The sequence below is a fragment of the Hydra vulgaris genome, chromosome 04 (genome assembly GCF_038396675.1).
Source record: "Hydra vulgaris chromosome 04, alternate assembly HydraT2T_AEP".
Classification (NCBI taxonomy): Eukaryota; Metazoa; Cnidaria; class Hydrozoa; order Anthoathecata; family Hydridae; genus Hydra; species Hydra vulgaris.
The window spans coordinates 35333546-35357442 of NC_088923.1; the positions used below are offsets into that span (position 1 = coordinate 35333546).

General features: G+C 28.4%; 1 protein-coding gene across 1 annotated transcript; it reads left to right on the forward strand.

Annotated features, from left to right (window-relative positions):
- The first annotated feature begins 96 nt into the window (after nucleotides 1-96).
- Nucleotides 97-18631, forward strand: LOC100199225 (stomatin-like protein 1). Its single transcript, XM_065796184.1, has 9 exons — nucleotides 97-120; nucleotides 787-868; nucleotides 4004-4110; nucleotides 7836-7902; nucleotides 12627-12709; nucleotides 12871-13074; nucleotides 16890-16945; nucleotides 17263-17351; nucleotides 17885-18631. The coding sequence occupies exons 2-9, from the start codon at nucleotides 787-789 to the stop codon at nucleotides 18301-18303; spliced, it is 1107 nt and encodes a 368-aa protein (XP_065652256.1). The 5' UTR covers nucleotides 97-120; the 3' UTR covers nucleotides 18304-18631.
- The last annotated feature ends 5266 nt before the right edge of the window (nucleotides 18632-23897 follow it).

The window sequence follows — 23897 nt, forward strand, 5'->3', positions numbered from 1 at the left end:
TTCGATATTAAAGCACTTACTGTGTTCGGGTCGGGATTTTATTAAAAACGCGAAACCTGGATTTGCTCACTGGAAAAAAGTTTCAACCTTATTGTGATTAAGTTTAAATATCGGACCAAGGTGGGATAATGTTTTGAAAAAGTTTTTATTGCACGCTAAAAATCAATGAATTATATAATTCATACTATTATTGAATATAATGTGAATATATACATATCTTACACCCAGATCAAGGGTGCCACAAGTCAAAAAGTGTCAAACTGAGAAAATCAGGGTTGAAGTTTTAAGTTTTTAATATTTTTTCCAACTAAGAGTGCCATTTGTATCTGTCATTTTGTAAACATTCGTTTTAGACTTGTGGTATTTTGTCACCATGTACAACACATAAACATACTATCAAATGACATTCATAACTCAATATCCATAATTTTTGACTTGTGGCACCCTTGATCTGGGTGTACGATATATATATATATATATATATATATATATATATATATATATATATATATATATATATATATATATATATATATATATATATATATATATATATATATATATATATATATAATTATATATATAATATAATTCATATTATTATAGAATATAATATAATTCATATTGTTAGTATATAGTATATATTTATTTTACATAACTCACTTCCACATAGTTCACATTATTTCACATAATTATGTGAAATTTATATAAATATTTGCATGTTAATAACATTTATATGCAAATAGTTATATTTTTTGATTAAATATTTTAATATATTTAATTTAGATGCTGAAGTTAACGAAATACTCAAATCTTACTTCTGTTGATAATCCACATATTGATTTCTATGACGATTTTGATAGGAAAGGTTTGTTTTCTTAAACATAATTTAACTGACTAATTGATTTATGGTTTTAATTTTAATTTTGAGTTTAGTATGTATTGTTTTTTAAGTTTTGTTATAACAATAATAAATTGTTATTTCGTTGCAAAATAATGGTTAGGTATAATCAGCTGAGCAGATCATTTATATGGCACAAATGGTAGAGCAGATTATAAAACTAGCTCAATTTTTAATAGAGACATTCTTTTAGATTATAAAAGGAGCTGAATTATTATAAGTGATCTTTCAAACAATTCAATAAATCACATATTAGAATTATTGTTTTTTGATCTGCCAAATATGCTATGAAAAATGATGCATTCATATTAAAACTTAATGGTATAAAAAATTTATACAGGTACAATGTGTCACTTTTGATTGAAGGAAACAACATATCATCAATAATTACAATAACTATTGTTGGTATATTCATTTTAACATTATCTTCAATCAAGGCTGATGCATTGGGACACCCTCTTATATAATATGTCGATGTTCTATTATAATCTATATATATATATATATATATATATATATATATATATATATATATATATATATATATATATATATATATATATATATATATATATATATATAATGGTGTACCCTTCAGTTTTTACTGGGTTGTCCTTCGGGCGACTGAAATAGTTTTTTTTTCTCATTTGAGTTGTCTGCTAAGACAATCAGTAGTCTGGTATAATATTTTTTTTGTGTATTTTTTCTCAGATGAAAATACTGAAGAACAAAAATTTAAACCTCTTTCAACTGAAAAACGTCTAATAAGAAATGGTTTAATTAAAAGAAAGTTAATTAATAAAAAAAGTGAAAAGTTATAACCTGTTAAAGATTATTGTTTATCATTATTGTAAAATAATAATAAACATTGTTTTTAATAAAAGTTATTGTTATTAAGTAACTTTTGTTAGAAAGAGATATTGGTAAAGAGATAACTATAAATACAACTTTTAAAGGTGGTCATTTTTGTTGTAGTCAATATCTGTTTCGTGTCATTTCTTTTTCAAACTGTCTTGTCGTCCTGCTGGGCTACTGACAGGCATTTTTATTAAAATTTCAGTTGGAGAAAACAAGTTGTCTCGTGCCACTGGACGACCATGAGGGTACACCCCTGATATATATATATATATATATATATATATATATATATATATATATATATATATATATATATATATATATATATATATATATATATATATATATATGTATATATATTTAATTTAAGTTAATGTTAAATGAATTTAAGCTTAGAACTATTAAATGAAGTGCATTATAGGACATCACTATGGACATCATATATATATATATATATATATATATATATATATATATATATATATATATATATATATATATATATATATATACACACACATAGAGGCTTGGTTGGGAAGCGGGTGCAATTGCACTCTGTTCATGACCACGCAAATTATTTCTAGTTGCAACAACTTGGCTACAACTTCTTAGATGTTTTGAGAACATTTAAATTTATGTATGTTTCCATGTATGTCCGAAACTTTTGTGTCAAATTAAGTGTCACTTAATTTGATGAAATAATTATAAAAGAGAAAAGTTTAGAAATAATTTAATCTAAACGTAATTTATTTAGTTTTAGTTTTTTTCTTCGTTAAGAATTCATTTCTTTTTTTAATTAATTTTTTTAGTAGTTGTCTCCCATTATGTTAAGTTTTTTTTTGCGCTTTTTGAAATGTTCTCAAAGCATCTAAAAAGCCATGGCCATCTTGTCGCAACTAAATATTATATGCATGGTTAAATATAAAGTGTGATCGCACCCGCTACCAGACCAAGCCTATATATATCTATTTATTTATGTATGTTAGTGTTCATAATGATGTCCCATAATGCACTTTATATAATAATAGTTTTAAGCCTAAATTCATTTAACGCTAACTTAAATTAAACTGTTAAATAGATAATTGCCTCCAATAATCTGCAATACGTGTCATCTTGGTATGAGTATTTTTTGTTGTGTATTTTTTGTTGTCAGTTAGTTTATATTTTTTGTTGCTTTTTCTTGTAACTTCAATCAAACTTTGCAGATGGTTAAAATCGCTTTTTATATTTAATAATATAATATTGCGTTAAACTAATTTATTATGCAGAATTTTTTAATTTTTTATTTGTACCTTATCTATCTCTTTTGTTTGTTTACTAAAGTTTAGTATTTTGAACATTTATATTATATTTTGTTAAATTATACATTTTTTTCAATTTTTCTTAGTTTTGTTTTATTATAAAAAGCTTATGTTATTATGAGATTATTATATAAAAACTAAACAATTTTTTTTTTAATTTTATTATTGATAGAAATAAAAATTTATGTTTAATGCCTGTAAATAAATGTCTGTTTTTTTTTTATGTGCCACTAAAAGTCTGCTGATATACACTGATGCTATGCATAATATTTTGTAACCAAGTTTTTAATGACTAAAAAAGAGAAGGAGTAATTTAAAGCAAAAAAAAAAATTAATTTTAAAATTCATAGAAAATTTTTAACTGTTTAAAGGAATAACAAATGATATACCACAATACTGTTTGTTTATTAGACTGGGGTCTGGTTCTGGCCCTGGCTAAAGTTGTCATTAAAACTGGTTCAGGTTTAGTAGTCTTATTGAGGCTAAAATGTTTTTTTTTTTTGTAAATTTTTAACTTGTATAAAATGAATTCAGAAAAATTTTCATCAATTTTTTTTTTAATTATATATAATTACAACTAAAATTCAATTGCTATCTTGATAACTTGAAGTTTCAAACTTCTACTCTTTATATATATATATATATATATATATATATATATATATATATATATATATATATATATATATATATATATATATATATATATATATATATATATAGACACACACATATATATATATATATATATATATATATATATATATAAATATATATATGTTTTTTTAAGTTCAGGTTTTTTTGAGGTTTTCGTTTTAAATAAATGCAATAAAAAGCATAGTTTGTGTTTTAAATTTTAGTTTTTAAATGTAAATTTATATTTTAGAATAATTTTTGTATTTTAAGTTCTATTGAAAAAAAAAATTTTTTTTTATAAATGAAGAGAAACTTGGAGATCCTTCATTTAATGTTTTTGATTATTTTGTGATGGTTATTGTATACATCATTTGGATAATTAGTCTACCTGTTACTTGTTGGTGCAGTTTTAAGGTTACATTTTTTAATTTACTACTTTATTGTTATTCATAATTGTTAGTAAATGCGATAGTTGTGTTATGGTAGAGCGCTTGCCCCATAAGCAAGAAGTTCTGAGTTCCATTACCACCATGTCCCTAATATTTCCATGCTCAACTTGTTTCTCTGCGCAGCAGTATTGTTTGTCAAGGTTCGTGTTTTGGATTTATAGTGTTGAGAAAGGGTTGAAGTTGTCATAAATGTGGTTACCATTAACATCAAATCACAATTAAAGTAGCCGTCTCAACTATAGTTGCTTTCTCAGTCTTTGGGAGATAAATTAACAATTAAATATTTTTTTTTTTTTAAATCTCTTAAAACTTTAGATGTGTGGCATTTTCTTAATATGTTTTTTATTCACAATATGAAGTTACTAGGAGGCTGATTAAGTGATTGTTCATTTAAAGTTAGGCGTTTCATGAATGTGAATCTACATAAATGCAAAGGATTGCTAAATTCTAATAGCACTGACATAATTGTAAACTTGAATAAGTGCAAATCTTTGTAAGTATAAAGCATTTATTTAAACTTGGCTAAGGGCAAGTCTACTTAAGTGCAAATTTGAATTAATGTGCTGACAAAATATGCAAACACTGGTATAAGTACAAACTTTCATAAAAGTGATTTTTTATAAGTGCAAAGAAGTTGCAAAAGCTTGAATAGATGTAAGTCTACCTAAGTGCGAATTGGAAAAAGTCAGTGTTTGCAAATTCTTTAGTCGCACTCAAGATAGTTTACATTTATGCAGATCTACCTTTAACCAAGTTTTGACAACTGTTTTGCTAGATTGCACTTTTGCAGATTCACATATGGCGCTTTGGTAGTTTCCTTTTTATCCTAAAATTGTAAAAAATAAGGATATTTTAAAATGTTTTAAAAGGTATAAACACATTGGCAGTCTTAACTGCAATATTTTAGTGTCTATATGAGATATAGTTCATGTCTGCTAGTTCTAATCACCAACAATAGAGTTTGTCATTTTTGATTATTGTAAATATCTTGTATATGTTCCTAGATTAGCATTTTTAGCTTCATGTAGACAGACTTTAGGTTTTTATTGTATTTTTAAACTGGTGTTACATATATCAATGTTACATATATCAATGTTACATATATCAATGTTACATATATCAATGTTACATATATGTTTTTTTCAATATTTTGTTGATTTTCAATACTGGGTACAAACATGAGTACAGATAATGAGTTGTGCATTTAGTTTTTTTCGGTGTGATCTACCACCACACCAAAATCACACCAAAAAGGAAGTTTAGTAAATCAATGATTTTGTACTGCCCAAAATGTGGAAGTATGGTGCTAGCAGAAGTAGCTATTGTTAGATCACCATTGAGAGAGGAGCATCATGGGGTCTAATTTCAAAATAAAGGTTGACGGTATATTGGTATGACGTGGTATCACATTTCAGTAAAGAATATGTTGAAGAATATGGTATGAAACTTTGTACCAAAAGATGTCATCAGAGTTTGTAGCACATCACGATTAATACACAAGTTATAAAATACTTCAATATACAGTTGAAGCATTTAGTCTTGTAATGATGTTAGTATTTTAAATATAATATGCAGCTTTGACAAGTCTTTAGTAGGTCTTTTAAGGTTTATTTGAAAGTTGAAGAACGTTGAAATAATTGTTCACAAATAGATAAGTTCTAAAATGTTGTTTTGTCTGAATGAATTAATGAAAAGAATGAACGAAATGAATGAAAGAATTGATAAAAAAATGAATGCTACAAAAATTTTTCAAATATAAATAAGTTATTCTAAAATGTTGTTTTCATTATTATTTTTTAAGATTTTTTTAGGCCTATTTTTTTTTTTTTTTGCAATAATGTTAATGCAAAACAGAAACAGTTTTGAATCTTATATTCAGTTTTTATGTTGATTTATATTTTTATATATTTTTATTTTATATTTTTATGTTGAAACATACATACTTAAAATAAGTATTTTTACTTTTTATAATAAATACTTTTAGACATAAGTATTAAGCTAAATGTAAGCTGATTAATATTAAAACTTTTTTTTTTGCTAATATGCTTGCCTCCATACCAAATACCAGTGTGCTTGCCTCAATACCAAAGAACCTTTTTTGTATTCGATAATATTTGAAATATTTTTTATGTTATTGGGTAATTCCATGTCAATTGACCCAGAAATTTTTAAAAATATCACCATTTATCTCAGATTTTGCTGATTTTTATACAGTTGAGAGTATGTAATAAAATAACAATTTCTTTAAAATTTTAGCCTCTGGCTCCAAGATGATCCTGAAATATGATCATTTTACTTTTAACAGATCCTTTTTAGCAGGTTCCTCTTGTTTCCTCAGAATAACAATATTTTTATATATAACTTTAAGAATATTTGATCTTTTTACTTAAAAAAATTTGTATATGGCTATTTTCAGGGGTAACGAATCCAGTGATATGATTAGAAATGTAAAAGATTATTATTAAATACCTGTAATTATCAGTTTAAATAAATTTAGACTTTTTAAATTATGTTTTATTTTGAATTCAAAAACAACTTTATGTATGTTTTTTACCTCCAGTATGATCACAAACTACTTTATCAGTAAGTATTTAAAAAACCATATCATACCACATTAATATGCATTTGCTTTAAAACATTTTTGAAACACTTTATTTATTTTTTTCGAAACACTTTTTTTGTTTTTTATTATAATACACCTATACAGTATTATTTATAATATGACTAATAGAGATGTAGCAAAAATTCAGTTTCAGCACTTTTGCTGAAGCTTCAGCCAAAGCCAGGGGCTATGTTAGCCTAATCAATGGCTTTGGCAAATTAATTTTCAGTAATTAAAATTACTTAAGTTTAGTTTTCAATAATTTTAGAAATAATATAAAATAGTTCTGCAATTTTATTGAACAGCAACTTTTGCAGGACCCAAATTGTTTCTATTTCCACAACAATTATTTTACAACATAAAATTCATTATAAAACCGATGTTAAGTTGCATAACTTACACTAGTTTCCATTGTAAAACAAATTTTTTGTGCAACTGTTGAATGACTTTCCCACAACAATTAAAAACAGCAAGTTTAAGCAACTGGTATTTATTAAATTTAATGCTTTTAATAGCTTAAAGAAATGCAATATTATTATTCAGTGAAGAAAATAAAAAGGGTCAATGGCAAGAATTCATTTTTTGACTTTAAAAAATGAATACTTGTCGGTCAAGGTTGACTAGTAAAAAAACAAAACAGAATTATGAAAAATAAGGTTTTATAAAATATAATGCTGTTATTATATATAATGTGATAATATGGAAAATAAGGTTTTATGAAATATAAAAATAAATTATATGAAAAATAAGGTTTTAAAATATCAAGGATGTATTTTGAAAAAGTTTCTAAAATGTTTTCAAAGTTTAATATATTTTTATTTGCTTTGTTGACATTAAAAAATTACACATAATTCACTGATCTTTCAGAAAATATAAGGACTTGGGACTTGGAAAGATATAATATATATTCAAGAAGGCTACTCAATTAAAAAAAAAGTCTTTTTAGTATTAATTTGCTGTTGGATTATGTTTTTAATTAAATAAATGAAAAAAAAATTTAAAAAGTTGTTTTGAATAAAAAAAGTTTAAAGCTAAAATATACTTAAATAACATTTTTATAAATATGTGTAATTTTATGTTACATTTAGGTTGTTCCTCAACATGAAAGGGCAGTAGTTTCACGTCTTGGAAGACTTATTCCATTAAAAGGACCTGGTATGATTTTTGTGTGTATGTAGTTAAATCCCACCTTTCTCATTAAATCTATAAACTATAGTTGTTTAAAATTAAATGCCATAAAATTCAAGAATAACTAATAGTACTTTATTTTTATATCATACTGTGTTCTGGATTTTGTATAGAAGTTATAAGCTGTATTATGTCTTTGACCCTAGCTTGAGCTCAGGTTCTAATTGTTATCCTTTAGGTGGTTCAGATCATACTATGATCTCAGTAAAACGTTTATTTTGTACTTCATCAATATTAGATTTACCGCAATTCTTACTACTACAAATTAATTAGGATTTTTTTCATTATATTTTTTGTAATGTTTAAGTTAGTCACTCTGTTAAAAATTGTATTGATAATTTCTTTCAACTTTTCCACAAAAACAACTCTCTTAAAAACAAATATTTTTTTATCATTTGAAAAAATTGATTCAAAAACTTATTACCAGATGCTAAGGTCTATTATTTTCAGATTACTCAATCTGCTCTTTTATCCCATGAGTTAGGTTGTTGAGATTTTTAAAATATCTTTAACATGTCATTACAAAGATAACATTCTATTTTTTATTATTCCATACAGAGATGAATATGAGATTTGTAGAGGTAAAGAATAGAATCAGGAGTAAGATAATGGCAAGCACAATAAAGAGTAGCTACCTTAGCAGATGCTAACTTTGCGATCGGTTGTATAATGGTTTCCATGAGAGGTCAGTAGTGAATGATAATCTAAGTAGACATAAAGAAGAAAACTCAATGAGAGAGTTACCATTCATTAATATAGGAATGTCAACAGTATTGCAATAGTTGTTTGCAAAAAATAGCAGAGTTTTGTTAGAGTCAAAATTCACAAGCCACTGCAAGCCTCAAGCTGTTACAGAAGTGAGATCAGATTCAAGATCAGATGCCTGTTCTAAACAATCAAGAAGAGAAGACTTTTTGTCAAGACAGGAGTAAAGTTGAGTCATCACCAATTATATCCATCTTAGATGTAAGTTTGTCAGGAATTTATTGATGTAGATAAGAAATAACAAAGAGCGAAGGATAGAACTTTGAGGTACCCCAGATGTTATTAAAAATGAAGAAGAGTGTTGGCCTTTGAGGATGACTTTAATAAAGTAGTTAGAAATAGTTAGAAAATTTGATAATCTCAAATACTCTCTCAGATACACCAAATAAAACATGCTAAAGGAAAAAACCAGCATGCCAAACTTTATGAAAAGTTAGATATGTCAAGATAGGTCAAGAGTTTTAGATAAGTCAAGAGTAATAGTCCTTTCCACCTCCATCTACCATAGAATCATAGTACCATAGAATCTTTTAGTCACAAAAGTTTGCAAGTCAGCCGTAGAACGAGGAGATCAAAAACCATATTGATTGTCAGAGAGTAAATTATTAGACTCAAGACTGGATTTTGTATATTTTTTGATCAAAGACTCAAAGATTTTGCTAATAATAGAGTGAAGAAAGTTCAGGTGATAGTTGGAGGGGTCAGAATGTTGTCCAGAATTTTTATAAATTGGAACAACAGATGCCATTTTTCAGAGAATTAAAGTGAGTTCTGGAGAACACTCTTATAAGACTATGACAGGAATGTTGCCTTGACCACAAGCTGTAAAAGAGTTTAATTCTAGCATGACTTTAACAACAGAAGCTGGAGTATTTAATATGTGTAACAATTGGTTAAACTGTTTAACTGGAATGGCAGGAAGAGTATGGCCATTAGATTCAAGAGTCAAATTAGAAAAAAATTCTTTGCAAATAGTTCAGCTTTTTACTTGGAAGAGGTATTAAGATCAAATTTAAGATCAGAATTAAAGATAGAATGTATACCTTTGTTAATGACGCTGTTGAAGATTTTCCAGAAGTCTTTAGAGCTTAACTTCTGAGATAAGATACAACATATAGTAAACTGAGAATAATGGAACTAAGCATCAGACAGCATCTTTTTACATTGGTTTCTTGCAATAATAAAAAAGCGTTTGTTCTCGGGTGTTGTTCTTTTAAAAAAGATGATAAAAATGATCATGATATTATATAAAGCAGCTGCAAATAAAGGTAAAAACTATGGAATAGAATGAGGTTTGACTTGGAACCAATAAGAAGGAATAAAAGCTTTCATACCTGCCTGGATCCAAGAATTATGTAGGAGACCCATTTATCAGCTGAGAGAAAAGTGACATTAGTCCAAGTACTGTTATGAAAAAAATCACAGATGGAACCCCAGTCAGCTTTAGGGTAATCATAAAAAATGCAATGATAGGGTGAGTCTGAAGCAGAAGTATGAGTTGAAAGATATATAGAGATTATTGCATGGTTGGAGCCACCTAAAGGACAAGAAGTAAAAACTGAACACAAGTTAGGGTCAGTGACATTTCACAAGTGATGTGAATTGTAAATAATAGGCAAGTGATTTAGAAAGTGTACAATAGGGTAATACAATAGGTTGTCAAGAAAATGAGTCAAAAAGTAAACTTTTTGAATAATGATAAATACAGAAGTTATTAGTTTTAGTGCCAACAGGGTCAGTGGTGTTAGAGTGAAGCCATTCAGTGTGACGAGCATCAAACTCACCAATAACAACATTTATTGGCAGAGGGGTAAAAAAAAGGGGCATGGTCAATTTGATCAGAAATTATATCTAAAAGAGTGCAGTTTTAAGAAGAAGAACAACAACAATAAAGAGGTGCTAAATGGAAGCACAAATAAGAATGGTTAGAGGATTCAAACCTGATTTCTTGACAAATAGGTGAATTGATGCCAAAGTATATGCTCAAGGCAAACATGTGACTATTAGAGTCTTTGCAAAACAAAAGTTTGTAGCTATCAATGCTAAAATCTAAAGAAGGAACAGTTGAATTTTAACTAGTTTGAAAAAGAGACAAAAAGTCTGGCGATTTTTACAAGAGACAAGATTTAACTGATGGAAAGTTAGTATGAAGACCACACATATTTGAAACAATTAGGTAGTGGTGATGGTTTTTTATGTTTAATTTTTTTGTTTACTTGGACATGGTTTAATTTAAAGAGAACTAAACTTGTTCCCAGATAGAGCATGGCATCCCAAGTAATGAGCTATGTAGTTGTCTTAGTCCTACTAAATAAACCAAAGTCATAACTTAGAGCTCCTTATATGGCTTCAACAATGCACACCTAAAACAATAATAGGGATACCATCTATGCGCAACATAGCACTATTAATACTCTGATATTTTACAGATATTGATGGAATCAGCCTCCTTGAGAGCTACCACAAAGTTTGTGAAACATAACTACCAGCTGGCCTCAGAACCAACTGAGTTTTAGAGCTTTACCATCATTAGGAGACAATAGAAAGAGTTGCACTATCAAAGAGACACAAGTAAAAATCTATGAGTATTGTCAAGAAGATCCAGCATTTCTCCAGCAGGAGAGTGTAAGTTTTGCAGTTGCAGTCACTAGTTGGTAACTGCAGTCACTTGTTGGTAACACTACACCAGAAGTTCAAGTAGAACACAAACGTACATGTACTAACATACACAGGTGAGCAAACACTGCGCCAGAGGTTCAGACTGAACACAAACATACATAAAATAACGTATATATAATAGTTTTCTCAAAAGAATGTCATATTTTCATTTGTTAATTATCTCCAAAAATATTTGTGATATCAATCTAGTTTTTTTTTAAATATTTACTTTTTCTTTCCTCTACAAAGACTTATGATCATTTTTACTAAATAATAATTTTTTTCATTTTAGAAAATGAAAAATGTTGACTTTTAATATGTAGTACTTTTTAAGTACTGAAGAAGAGACACAACATCAAAGATTTTCAATCATTTAAATGATTCAGTTACTTTTTTTTTCAGTCTGAAGATGGCGCAAAAAGATCAAGACTAGAGGTGCTATCAATTATCATCAGTCATCTGGTAGACTACAAACTGCATTTACAAAAACAAACATTCACAAAGTAAAAACTCGTTTTAATTGGAAAAAAGTACCCCTCAGAACATAAATTAATAATAAACAATTGAATTTCAAATTCAAAAGATTTTGCTTTGGGAATACATAAAAAATGGTTTACATTGTTAGGCATACAAAAAAAAAGAACAGAATGGCTACTCACTGATAATCATTCTATGTTTAATGAGTTAAGTTTGTGAATTGGTTACAAAACAATTTCAAAAAAAAAAAAAGAAACACGAATTTGTTTTCTGATCTTTTAGATTAATGACCAATGCAAAGAAAAAATGGTGGTATAGAGCAAAAACACAAATTTCCACAAAAAGTTATAGTATTGTTAGGTGTCTGTTTGGAAGGAATAGTCTGGTCATCTTGGACAAAGGAACAGTAAACCACAAAGTTTATATGAAAAATGTTTTGGCAAAAACATGATTAGTAATATTATTTTAGTAATAGAGTTTGATAATCTTGTAGTTTTTTAAATAAATTAGGCTGTTCAAGATTTCTAGCAATATGTTGTTGTGAGTGATCATAATGATGGTGACGATGATGACCATAATGATGGTAGTGATAATGATCATATAGAGTTGCCATAATGCAACTCAAATGCTCTGTCTTGCAATTTTATGTGTGTAATAAAAGTGTTTCAGCAAAATTTGTAAAAAAAGTTTATAATGTATATAGGTGATATAAAAACAACAACTTGTGTTTAATTGAGTTTTTGTGAAATTTGCTATTTTCAAGAGATATTTTAACAGCTGTTTTTTTGTAGGCATTATTTGTGTTATTCCGTTTGTTGACAATTGGAAAAAGGTTGATATCCGAACAAAAATCTTTAGTGTGCCACCAATTGAAGTATTGAAATTTTTTTTTTAAATAATCTTTACATTTTGCATATGTCATAACATTTCTGTAAATTTTTTAAAAATGATTTGATTGGTGATTATAATTATAGTTGTTGTTGTTGTTTTTATTATTGTTGTTGCTTTTATTGTAAACTTCAATGACATCACTAGGTCATTTCAACAGAAAGAAACATTTTCAAAGTAGGGGCTAATGTTCAATATAAAATTGTGGATCCAGTAGCAATGTATACTCTTGTCCAAGATGTAGATAATTCCTTGCAAATGAGTGGACATACAGTGTTAAGTACTCAATTAAGTGGACAAAGTTCTAGTATTATACAGAATGAAAAATTTCACATTGAAACAAAGTTACTGGTATGTTTAAACTTTTATTTTAAATTTTAGTCTTATTAAAACATGGTTTTATTTTATATATGCTGTAGTGGTGTAGTAGTCCTTTACCTTAGGGAAAGCGAGTAATATAAAAAAAAAAGTTAGTTATTATATTGATTTTTAATTGTTAAAGTTTGTCATTAATGGTAACAAACATTTGTTAAATCACAAAAAAAAAAGTTTTTTATTTTTTAATTTGATTTAAAATTTTTTTTGATTTTTTCTCGAAAAAATTTGAAACAAAATGCATATGCTTTTCTCTTTTAGGCAAAGTACAAATGCATAAATAAATTGGATTTAATTTAAGTTTTGTAAGCTTGATTTTCTTAAAATGTTTTGTGTTTTGTCTGTTTTCTTCATATATATTTGTTTTTTTCGACTAAAAAAGTTGTACAACATTTGGTTATGCTGAATCTTTAAGTCGATATGCCATTAGTGATGCAAATTTTGATTTTAAAATCATAATTGAGTTGAAAATTTACTAATAAATTTATCTGTAAATTTTAATTTTAAAAATTTTAAATAAATAAAAAGAATAAGAAATAATAATTAAAAAAAATTTTAATATGTCGAGAAAAGAAAGAAATTTGTTTATATCAAGCATTTTTTTAAATTATTAATATAAGTATTATTAAATTTAATTAATATAAAAAAAATTTGAAAGGAAATAGTTATCCCATAACAGCATTTTCTGATTTATTTAACATTTATTTAACTCATTTTGTGGTAGTTAATAATAATTGCAGTAGTTTAAAAAAGTTAATGTCTTTAAAAAATAAATATAATTTTATGTCAAATTTATATTACGCTAATGCGTTAAGCATTTTTTAGATTAAAAACTAGCTAGAAAAATCAATTGATAAGAAGGACGGTGTTTCACAGCGTAGCCTAACAAAAGATTCAATGTTTCCTAGCAGTATATATTCAAAATTATCAACAAAAAGACGAGCATTTGATATCATAAAAAAACTAAAGCGCCAAAAAGAATATTGGCTTGAAAAACTGCTGTGCGCCCTAAGTGCTCAGTTTCTCCACATTCACCCTTAGCTGCTTCTGATCACAGTTTGATCTCTCTAAAACTAATATCTTATTCTTCTTCATCACCTGAATCCCCCTATTATTGTACCTCTTACAACTACAGTAAAGCTGACTGGGATTCTTTCCGTGATTTTCTTCGTGATGGCCCTTGGGTAGAAATCTTTTGTCTTCCTGTCGACAAATGCGCATCTTACATAACTTCATGAATTCAGGCTGGCATGGAATCTTTTGTTCCCTCTCCACGATTCCAGGTCAAGCCTCACTCTTCGCCATGGTTTTCCTCAAACTGTGCTGCTGCGATTGCCAATCGAAACAGTTACTTCCATATTTATCAGCAAAACAATTCTCCAGAAAACAGACGTCTGTTTATTATAGCTAGAAACCATTGTAAAAAGGTTTTGTCTAACGCCAAAGCCCGCTATTCTCAGGTCATGAAATCTCGTATCTCATCTCAAAAATTAGGCTCTCGTGACTTCTGGAGAATCTTTAATAGTATTAATAACAAGGGCAAATCTTTAATTTCACCTCTCTTGTATGGTTCAGACTTTGTCACCTCACCTAAAGACAAAGCTGAATTGTTTGCTAAAAACTTTTCATCAATATCATCTTTTGATTCCACTAGTTGCGTTCTACCTGATATTGCCAACAAGCAGGTTGATCCATTGCTTGACATTCGTATCACTCTAGCTTCTGTATCTAAAGTGATTTCCTGCCTAGACTCTTCTACAGCTTGTGACTCGGATAACATACCTATTATTGTCTTGCAGAAGTGTTCTCCGGAACTTTCATCTATGCTCTCAAAACTATTCAACAAGTGCTTATCAGAGTCTTGTTTTCCAGCCTGCTGGAAAGCGGCATCTATTATCCCTATTTTCAAAAATTCTGTTGAGCGATCTGATTTGTCTAACTACTGTCCCATTAGTCTTTTTTCTATCATAAGCAAGGTTTTTGAATCTTTAATTAACAAACACTTAATTTCTCATCTTGAATCTAATAACTTACTTTCTAACCATCAATATGGATTTCGATCTTCTCGTTCTACAGCTGATTTGCTAACAGTAATAACCGATAGGTTTTATTGTGCATTAGATAAAGGTGGAGAGGTTAAGGCCATCGCTCTTGACATTTCAAAAGCTTTTGATAAAGTTTGGCATGCTGGTCTTCTCCGTAAGCTTTCTTCTTATGGTGTATCTGGCAACATCTTTAAGATTATTGAATTCTTCCTTTCCAATTGTAGTATAAAAGTTGTCCTTGATGGACAGCACTCTTCTTCTTATTCTGTAACTTCAGGGGTTCCTCAAGGTTCTAGCCTAGGCCCTATACTCTTTTTAATTTACATTAACGATCTTCCAGATATTCTCACATTTAAGGTGGCATTGTTTGCTGATGATAATACCATTTATTCTTGTCGTGATAAGAAACCAACACTCTCTGATTGCTTGGAGGGGGTATTTGAGCTTGAAAAGGATCTCACTTCTGCTACAGCATGGAGCTCACAGTGGCTGGTGAACTTCAATACAGATTTTTTTCAGCCAATCGTTATCGCAATAGTTTAGATCTTCCTATATTTATGAACGGTGATGTACTCGATGAGTCATCTACTCTTCATCTTCTAGGATTAACTCTTACTTCCAACCTTTCTTGGAAACCATATATCAAATCAGTTGCAAAATTAGCATCTGCTAAGGTTGCATCTCTTTATCGAGCTCGTCACTTTCTCACTTCGGATTCTATTCTCTATCTCTATAAATCTCAAATCCGGCCTTGTATGGAATACTGTTGGCATACCTGGGGCGGATCATCTAATGATACCCTTTCTCTTTTAGAAAAGGTGAAAAAACGCATTGTAAACATAGTTGGATCTGCTCTTGCAGCCAACCTCCAACCATTATCACATCGTCGTAATGTTGCTTCTCTTTATCAACTATTTGGAGCGAAGGCAATCCTCAAGTGCATGTTGAGACACCGTTACATCCAGAAAAACTGACTGTTTGGTGTACTTTATGGGCTGATGGAATCATTGGTCCGTAAGTCTTTAAGAACGATGTTGGCCAGAACGTTGCGACTTAACACCGCTTGACTATTTTCTGTGGGGATATGTGAAGTCGCTGGTCTTCGCCGATAAACCCGAAACGATCGACCACTTGGAGGACAACATTCGCCGCGTTATTGCCGATATACGGCCACAAATGTTGGAAAAAGTGATTGAAAATTGGACCTCCAGATTAGATTACGTTCGAATCAGCCGTGGCGGTCATATGCCAGAAATCATATTTAAGTTATAATGCCAAAACATTATCTTTTGAATAAAGTCAATTACATGTCATTTTTAAAAAAACACCTTGTTTTATTCCATTTCAAAGTTCTATACCTCCAAAAAAAACACCCGCTAGAAGTTTTATAGGATAGATTTCTGTACAGTTTTGCACAGCACTTTGTGATAAGTAGACCTTAATAAGTTAATTTTATCCAAGAAGATAGTTTTATATCAGGTATGCAAAAGCCATGGCATGTCTAATACCGGTTCCACACCTACCTACCGAGTCGCTTCTTTAAGTTAATTAGTTATTAATTACAAAATTATTTCAAATGTTTCTGGTTTAGAAAGATATTTAAAACTTTTTTAATCAATAGTATCAAATTTAGTTATAAAATCAAATAAAAAAAAATTGACTTCAAATTAAAGAACATACATTTCAAACCTCTTTGTATTGAAGTTTGTATTGGATTATAAATTTGATTTACAATTTTTTTTATAGAATCAGATGAATAAGTCAGTGGGCCATTGGGGAGTTGAAATATCTAAGTTTGAGTTGTAGGTTATTTTTATTCTTTGTTTTTTTTTAGTTTTTTTCTTTATTATAAAATATAAAACTTTCTATATTCTTCAAGGTCTAGTTTGCGTATAAAAGATTATATTGCATATAATAGTTTTATCATTTATATTATTATTATTTATATTATTATATTAATTGATAATAATTAAAGAACTAAGCAATTAAAACATGTAAAAAGTTCACTAAAAACTCTAAATAAATACTTAAAAATTGAAAATGTCAAATACAAAATAGGTTTATATAACTTTAGAGATTAAATATTAATAACTCCATTTTCTCATTACTATATTTATAGAACCTCGTTAGTTTTAAAAGATTCTGATCATTTGAAAATTGACGAGGACAATGAAACTGGAATATCAGCTATCATTAATGTATTTAAAAGTAATGAGCTGTTTTGACATGTATTTAATGTTTTTGTTATTCCTACCGTAATGTACTTCGTTTTGAGTTTTTGAGGTTAAGAAGGGCTTCCCAAGGACTTAGTACTGCGGTCTTGTTTTAAATTTCATATATATTTTCTCCTCTTTTTAAGCTGAACTAAGTTCACTTTTTAAGCTGAGTCAAGTTCGATTTCTTCAGTTTAAGTTTAACACACTATAAATTTCTGTAAAAGTTTATGAAAAATGGCTTTAAAATTTTAAAGCATTTAAATATTTTTTAACTTTTGAGGTTTAATGAAGATATTATTTTTTTTAATTTTTACAATTTTATAAACTGAAGAAGCTAAGCCAATTAAATTCTTTATGTTACGGAGTTTAAAAAAAGTAAACTAAAAAAAAATTTATCTTACCGAGTTAAAAAGAAAGCACCTTTTTAATACTGCCAAAGTCCTTGAGATATCCTTTAGCACCATTGGTAACAATTAATGTTAACAATATTTACCATAAAGTTTCTTTCTCTTTATTCTGTTGCAGGTTTAACATCTTCTGGAACATTTGGTTCCGCTACACCGGTGTTTGCTTCGTCGTTGAAACAAAAGCCAAACGAAAATTCAACCCCAAACGAAATATTCTTTAGTATCAAGCGCGTTATAAGTGAACAACTTTGTCAGCAAATAAATGCCATTTACGAGTTTTCTATATCCGATACACCAGAAAATAATATTTGGATATTGGACTTAAAAAACTCTCCTGGTTGCATAATAAATAAACCCAATCAATTTATCGATATAGATGTAAGATTTGAAATGAATACTTATGTTCTTCAAAGTATATTTCACGGTCTAATATCTCCTACAGAAGCTTATAAAAATGGAAGCTTAAAAATTAACGGCAATATTCAGACGGCATTAAAGCTCAACAATTTAATACCGCAGTTACATTGTAAGCTTTAAGCTATCTCTTAAAGAAAGTTTTTGTAAATACTTATTTCCTTAAGCAATGATCCACTTGGGATGTGTCTATTATTTATGCCAACTAATTTAAGGTGTTTTGACAAAGCAAAAGAAAAAGGTGGTTAAGAAAAATTAACGTCAGCAGTATGTACGTCATGTACGTCAACAATACTCTTTACATCAGGTTTTTTCAATTTTAAATTGTTTGAGTTCTTAACGAGGCTAATTAAATGTCATAGTCTTGCATCATCACACTTTGGTTTTATTCGCTGGATTTAATACTTTTTTAAAAATAATTTTTAATAGTTGATTAGATTTTTTTATTCAACCTAATGCTTTTTTGTTGTCTGATGTTTTATTTGATAGCAAGTCTTATGTTTTGTACAAAATCATTACAGCATTTTAGCGCTTCATTGTTAAATTTATAATTTATAGTAAATAATATATTTTTAAGTATGGAGATATAATTTATTACGCGTGCATTGAATACTAGTTATTTTTAAAATTAAAAAAGTAACTTACAGGCATAAAAATTATGTATGTTCATGCTTATCTAAGCGAATGTAATGTAATATCTATAAAGCTGCTTTATAAATAACTGTGCTGAATAGTCTAGCCTACATACAAACCCCTCATTGGGGGGGGGGGAGGGTGGAAAGTTTGTATGGTCATAATTTTTGCATTTTACAATATTTTAAAATAAAGTTTAAAACCTGTCGATGAATTTAAATTTATTATAAGATAGTAAAGTTGAAAATTTTACTACATAACTGCCCTCACGTTTTAGCAGGGCAGGAGGGGGCAAATTTTTAGAGTATATTTGTTCCCGGGCCTACATCATCACAAATTATTGCAAAGCTTCCTCTTTTGGCATAGCCATGAATATACCTTCGTTTGGAGTTAGCATAATACGTGAAAGTGTCATTCTGAAACATCAAAAAAATCCTGATGGCGCTTCTTCAATTACATATCTTTAGTACCATCTTATAGTTTGATCTTTATAAACAGCTGAATGGTGTATGGTTGTTTTTTGTTTTTTCAATATTTAGAAATTCTGTTACTTGGGTTGGAGTGATTATTAAATATACGTGCTTTTTATTTGAATGAAGACAGTATCATGATCGTCCAAAAACTAAAATCCAAATTTAATGATAGACTCTTATGCAATTATTGAAGGTTATATTCTTAATACAGATCTCCCAGTCTGTCCCAAGTTTTCAAAATTTTACTTTTTTTTCGTGAAATGTCATAATTTATAGGGTTATGTCCTAAATTTTCCTAACATTTGAAAGATTTTTTAAATAAATGTTAATTTTATACATTAATAGATTTATAGTAATATTATTAATGTGTGTACATAAAAATGTGCGTATTATCTGTAATTATCTATCCACTATATCTATTGAATATGTAATTGTTAATAATTGTCAAATTTTTTGTTGGTTTTAGATCAGTCTATAAAATAAAAAAAGTTTTTAGACGACTTTGTTAAATTATAGTTCAACCGTTTATTTATATTTATTAAATGTCTAAGAGAAAAACAAAATATAATTAATTGTGGGAGTCAGAGTTTATCTGAATTCAAAATGTCCTGGTAATCAGTATTCTGCAAGTTGCAAATTATGGCAAAAAAAATTTTCTGTCAGTGGAAGTGGAGCTGGACAAGTAAGAAGTTATGCAATTAGCAAACTCCACACATCAAGATTTAAAGAAGAAGAAGGACAATCAGAATTTAGTAAAGATAAAGATAAAATACTTTAATTTAAAGCTTCAAAGATTAGTTACTGTTGAGGAAGAGATTTTAAAAGCAAACTATGAATGGATTTTTAATCCATTCATAGTTTAAGTCGAATCTAACTATTCTTTTGCCTCAACCAATAGAGATTGGTTGAGATATTTGAAGCAATGTTCCCAGATTCAAAAATTGCCAAAGGATACAGACAAAGTGAAGCAAAGTCTAAATACACCATTTGATATTGCATCTTTCCATATTTAAAAACATTATTATTGGATGACTTAAACGATACTGTTTTTACATTTAAATTTGACAAATCAACAAGTTAATAAATAGTATGATGGTTATGTACAATATTGGTCTAAAAAGCACAAGTGCATTAAAATTGCATACTGTGAAATTGTCATGGTAGACAATTACACTGCTGAAAAGCTGTTACAACATCTCCTCAAGCTTTAAAAGAAAGTTAAGCTTAACATAAAGTTTATGCTCCATATCGGTATGAATCAGTATGAAAAAAGTTTGAGAAACTTTTGAAGTTTTCAGAGAAAATAAAAAGTTTGAATAAAAACATTATATCAATAGGAACATGTCCCCTGCATATAGTTCATAATGCATTTAGAGCAGGAGTTAATGTTTTAAATTTCAACAATCCCTCATTTGCAATTGATGTTAACTTTTTCTTTAAACATTCTGCTGCAAGAAGATTGGACTATCGACAAATAGAAGATCTAACAGAAACTATTTCAGACTTTATTCAAACACATTCTTGAACAAGATGGATGACATTCAGAAGAATATGTTCCCCGATTTTAGAACAACACAAGAATCTTTGTGAATATTTTATAAAATTTCTTCTAACAACATATCCTTTTAAATCAAATGTTAGAGATATTGAAAGATGTTAGAGGATTACAGATATTTTGCAAAATGAAATATCAATGTCTTATAGTTCTTTTTTGTTTTAATAGCAAATGACTTTGAAATATTTTTAAAAACATTTCAATCAATAAAACCAAGAATTCACCAAACTTAATTTGAAATTTCAAAACTTCTTGTTGCACTAATGTCCAAGTTTATCAAATCTAAGCTTCTATATGTTAATAATAATGTCAGCAATTCCATAAAATCTACTAATGAGTTGCTCATGATTAATGTGATTGACTCAAAAAATTTTAAACCATTAAAGCTTATTGATATTGGCTTGAGTCTTATCAAGCATTTACAATTGATATAAAATTGAAATCACCTTGGGAATCAGTCATTTTAAAGAATGCAATCTTTCTTGATCCTTTAAAAAAAGGAAGTAATAAGTCTCTTATGGCTGTCTCAAATTTCACTGTAGAAGTATGTAAATCATGGGAAGTAGTCTTGCGTAAAGTTTTTCCATCCTGTTTAGGGCCGTAGGAACAAAATTTATATTGGGGAGGAGGGCAGTACTACCCCGAAATAGTTTTAAGGACCTTTTTTTTTTTCTTCAAAATTTTTTATTTAAAAAATTTTTGGGGGCAAAAGCCCCAGCTACCCACCCGGTTGCTATGGCCCTGCTGTTTATTAAAGGAAGAGATTTGTGATAACGTACAAAATGAATGGCGAGTTTACTAAATAGAATTGCTTCCAGCGTGCATTTGTAAATGTTCTGAATAATTAGTTTCAATTGGGAGAGATCAAACTTCATACTGGGAGAAAGCCTTACTGCTCGACGGTCATCATGTAGTTTCAAAATTTTTTATGCAGTTTTGATATTATAACACAAATCAATTCCTTTGAGACTAAAAGTTTGAATGATAATGGTTCACCTAAGTTTCCTAATATTATATCACTTTTCGAAGTTGTTTCTTAACTTTCGCATTGAAATAATGCTTCAGAGATTGGATTTTCAATTCACAAGCAGATTATTCAGTTACATGGTACTTCACTTGATCCGGATACAGTTGAGGCTTTGAAGTTTGTAAAAGATACCATATTGAGCTTTGGATCCATACTCGATATTCCCATAGCAAAGTCATTTATACAATCAGTTAAATTAGCTCACTCAAGTTAAAAAGCTGATCTGGAAGCTAAACGCAGGTTGATAGAGGAAGAAGAAAAGCATAAAAAAACTAAAAAATCTAAGGAGGCAAAAAAACATGTTTTGGAAAATGAAAAACAAGCTATTCTTGCATCCATTCAAAAGTAAGTTATACTACACCTCATAAAAATTGTTTTATTGATGTGATTAGTGTTGAATTTTGATTTTTTTTTATTAATGCATGAAGTATAAGCTTCTTTTTTTTTGCAGATTAAAGATGGTCTATTAGTTGCTGGCAATTTAGTTTTCGACGAAAACAATGATTTGAAGAAGTCTTTTGCTTCAAAAAAACAGCACTAGAAATGAATTGCAGCTAGTCCAGTGTAAAATTGAAACAGGAGTGAAAAGAAGACAAGAGCTTGTTGATGAGTAAGATGTATTAAAAAAAGGAGTAAAAAACTGTCAGTTTAGTCAATTTAGAATTATATTGATTTATATTGAAACTCTATTTTACATTGAGACTCTATTCTACTCTTAAGTCCTTAATACAAGGAAGGGGGGGGGGGGAAGGGAACGTTTATTCATTTTTGGAAAATTTTTCCATTCACTCTAAGCTTATGAAGACCCCCATCCACCCCCCGTTTATTAATATTTACTTGTTATTAACAAAAAACTTATAAATAAAAATTAAAAAAAAAAATCCAATGAAAATCGGCCTTAAAAATTAGGAAACAATTATTTCAGTAACCGATAAAAAAAAAACTTTTAGTGTAAACAGGCTTTAAAAGTTGACCTACTCGGTGTAGTTATAGCAATTTACAAATTATTCGAGTTCTTATATTTGGAATTAACATGGTTTTATCAGCGTATTTTGTCCAAACAAGAGCTCTAAATGGTTTAATTATTTTTGTTTCAGGTTAATTTAATATTTAAAGAAACTTTTCTTTTTTTATATAATTTTCAAAACCTTTTTACTACGCGTAATAGTGAATCTAAAGAACACCATTTCGGAGTCTTTAGATCAATTCTGCTGATCGGCGTTAACATAAATTTAGCTAAATTTTTTTGAAAAAGTTTCTTAACTTACTATTGATCCTAGTTCTAATCGGTTCTGACGTATATTAACTATATATAGTTGTCAAAAGACAATATTTCTATCGCTTTTCACAAAAAATAATAGAATTCCGACCAAAAAAGAGCTTACAATTAAGAAAAACTGCCAATAAACGATCAAAACAGATCATATTGTAAAACTATAATGTTCATTTCACCTAAAAAACGTATTTATATAAAATCCTATTATAATTTGGAGAAGTGATTGTGATTTTAAGAAGATTTAAAAAAAAAAAAAATTGAATCTTAACTTGAGCATTTTTTTTGAACAAAAAAAATGCTCAAGTTAAGAAAAAAAAGCTTAAAAGAAAAAAAAATGTTTTATTTTTGGAGATCTTAATATGGATTGCTTTACATATAATAAAGACAATAAAGTTAAAATCTTTTACGACTCAGTTTTTGAAGCTGGAGCAGTTCCTTTGATTAATCGTCATACTAGGGTAACTAAAAACTCAACGTCTCTAATTGACAATATCATAACAACTAATATCTTTAAGAATGACATTCAAAAAGGCATTTTAAAATCTGACATTTCTGATCATTTCCCAATCTTTCTGACTCATAACAATTTTAAAACAATATTTATTCGAGATTTTAATCTTACTTAAATGAATCTTTTTAAAAATCAGTTATCTCTTTTGCACTGAGATCATATTAATTTCAAGGGGAATGCTGACACCATTTATGAGACCTTCTTTAAAACATTTTACGCCGTATATGATGCGAACTTTCCTA

Bases quoted from the DNA above. Each gene is read 5' to 3' on its own strand.
- LOC100199225 (XM_065796184.1), top strand. From the start codon at position 787: ATGCTGAAGTTAACGAAATACTCAAATCTTACTTCTGTTGATAATCCA. The intron at 869-4,003 runs GTTTGTTTTCTT...TTATAAATGAAG, and splicing joins TGACGATTTTGATAGGAAAG to AGAAACTTGGAGATCCTTCA. The intron at 17,352-17,884 runs GTAATGAGCTGT...ATTCTGTTGCAG, and splicing joins TATCATTAATGTATTTAAAA to GTTTAACATCTTCTGGAACA.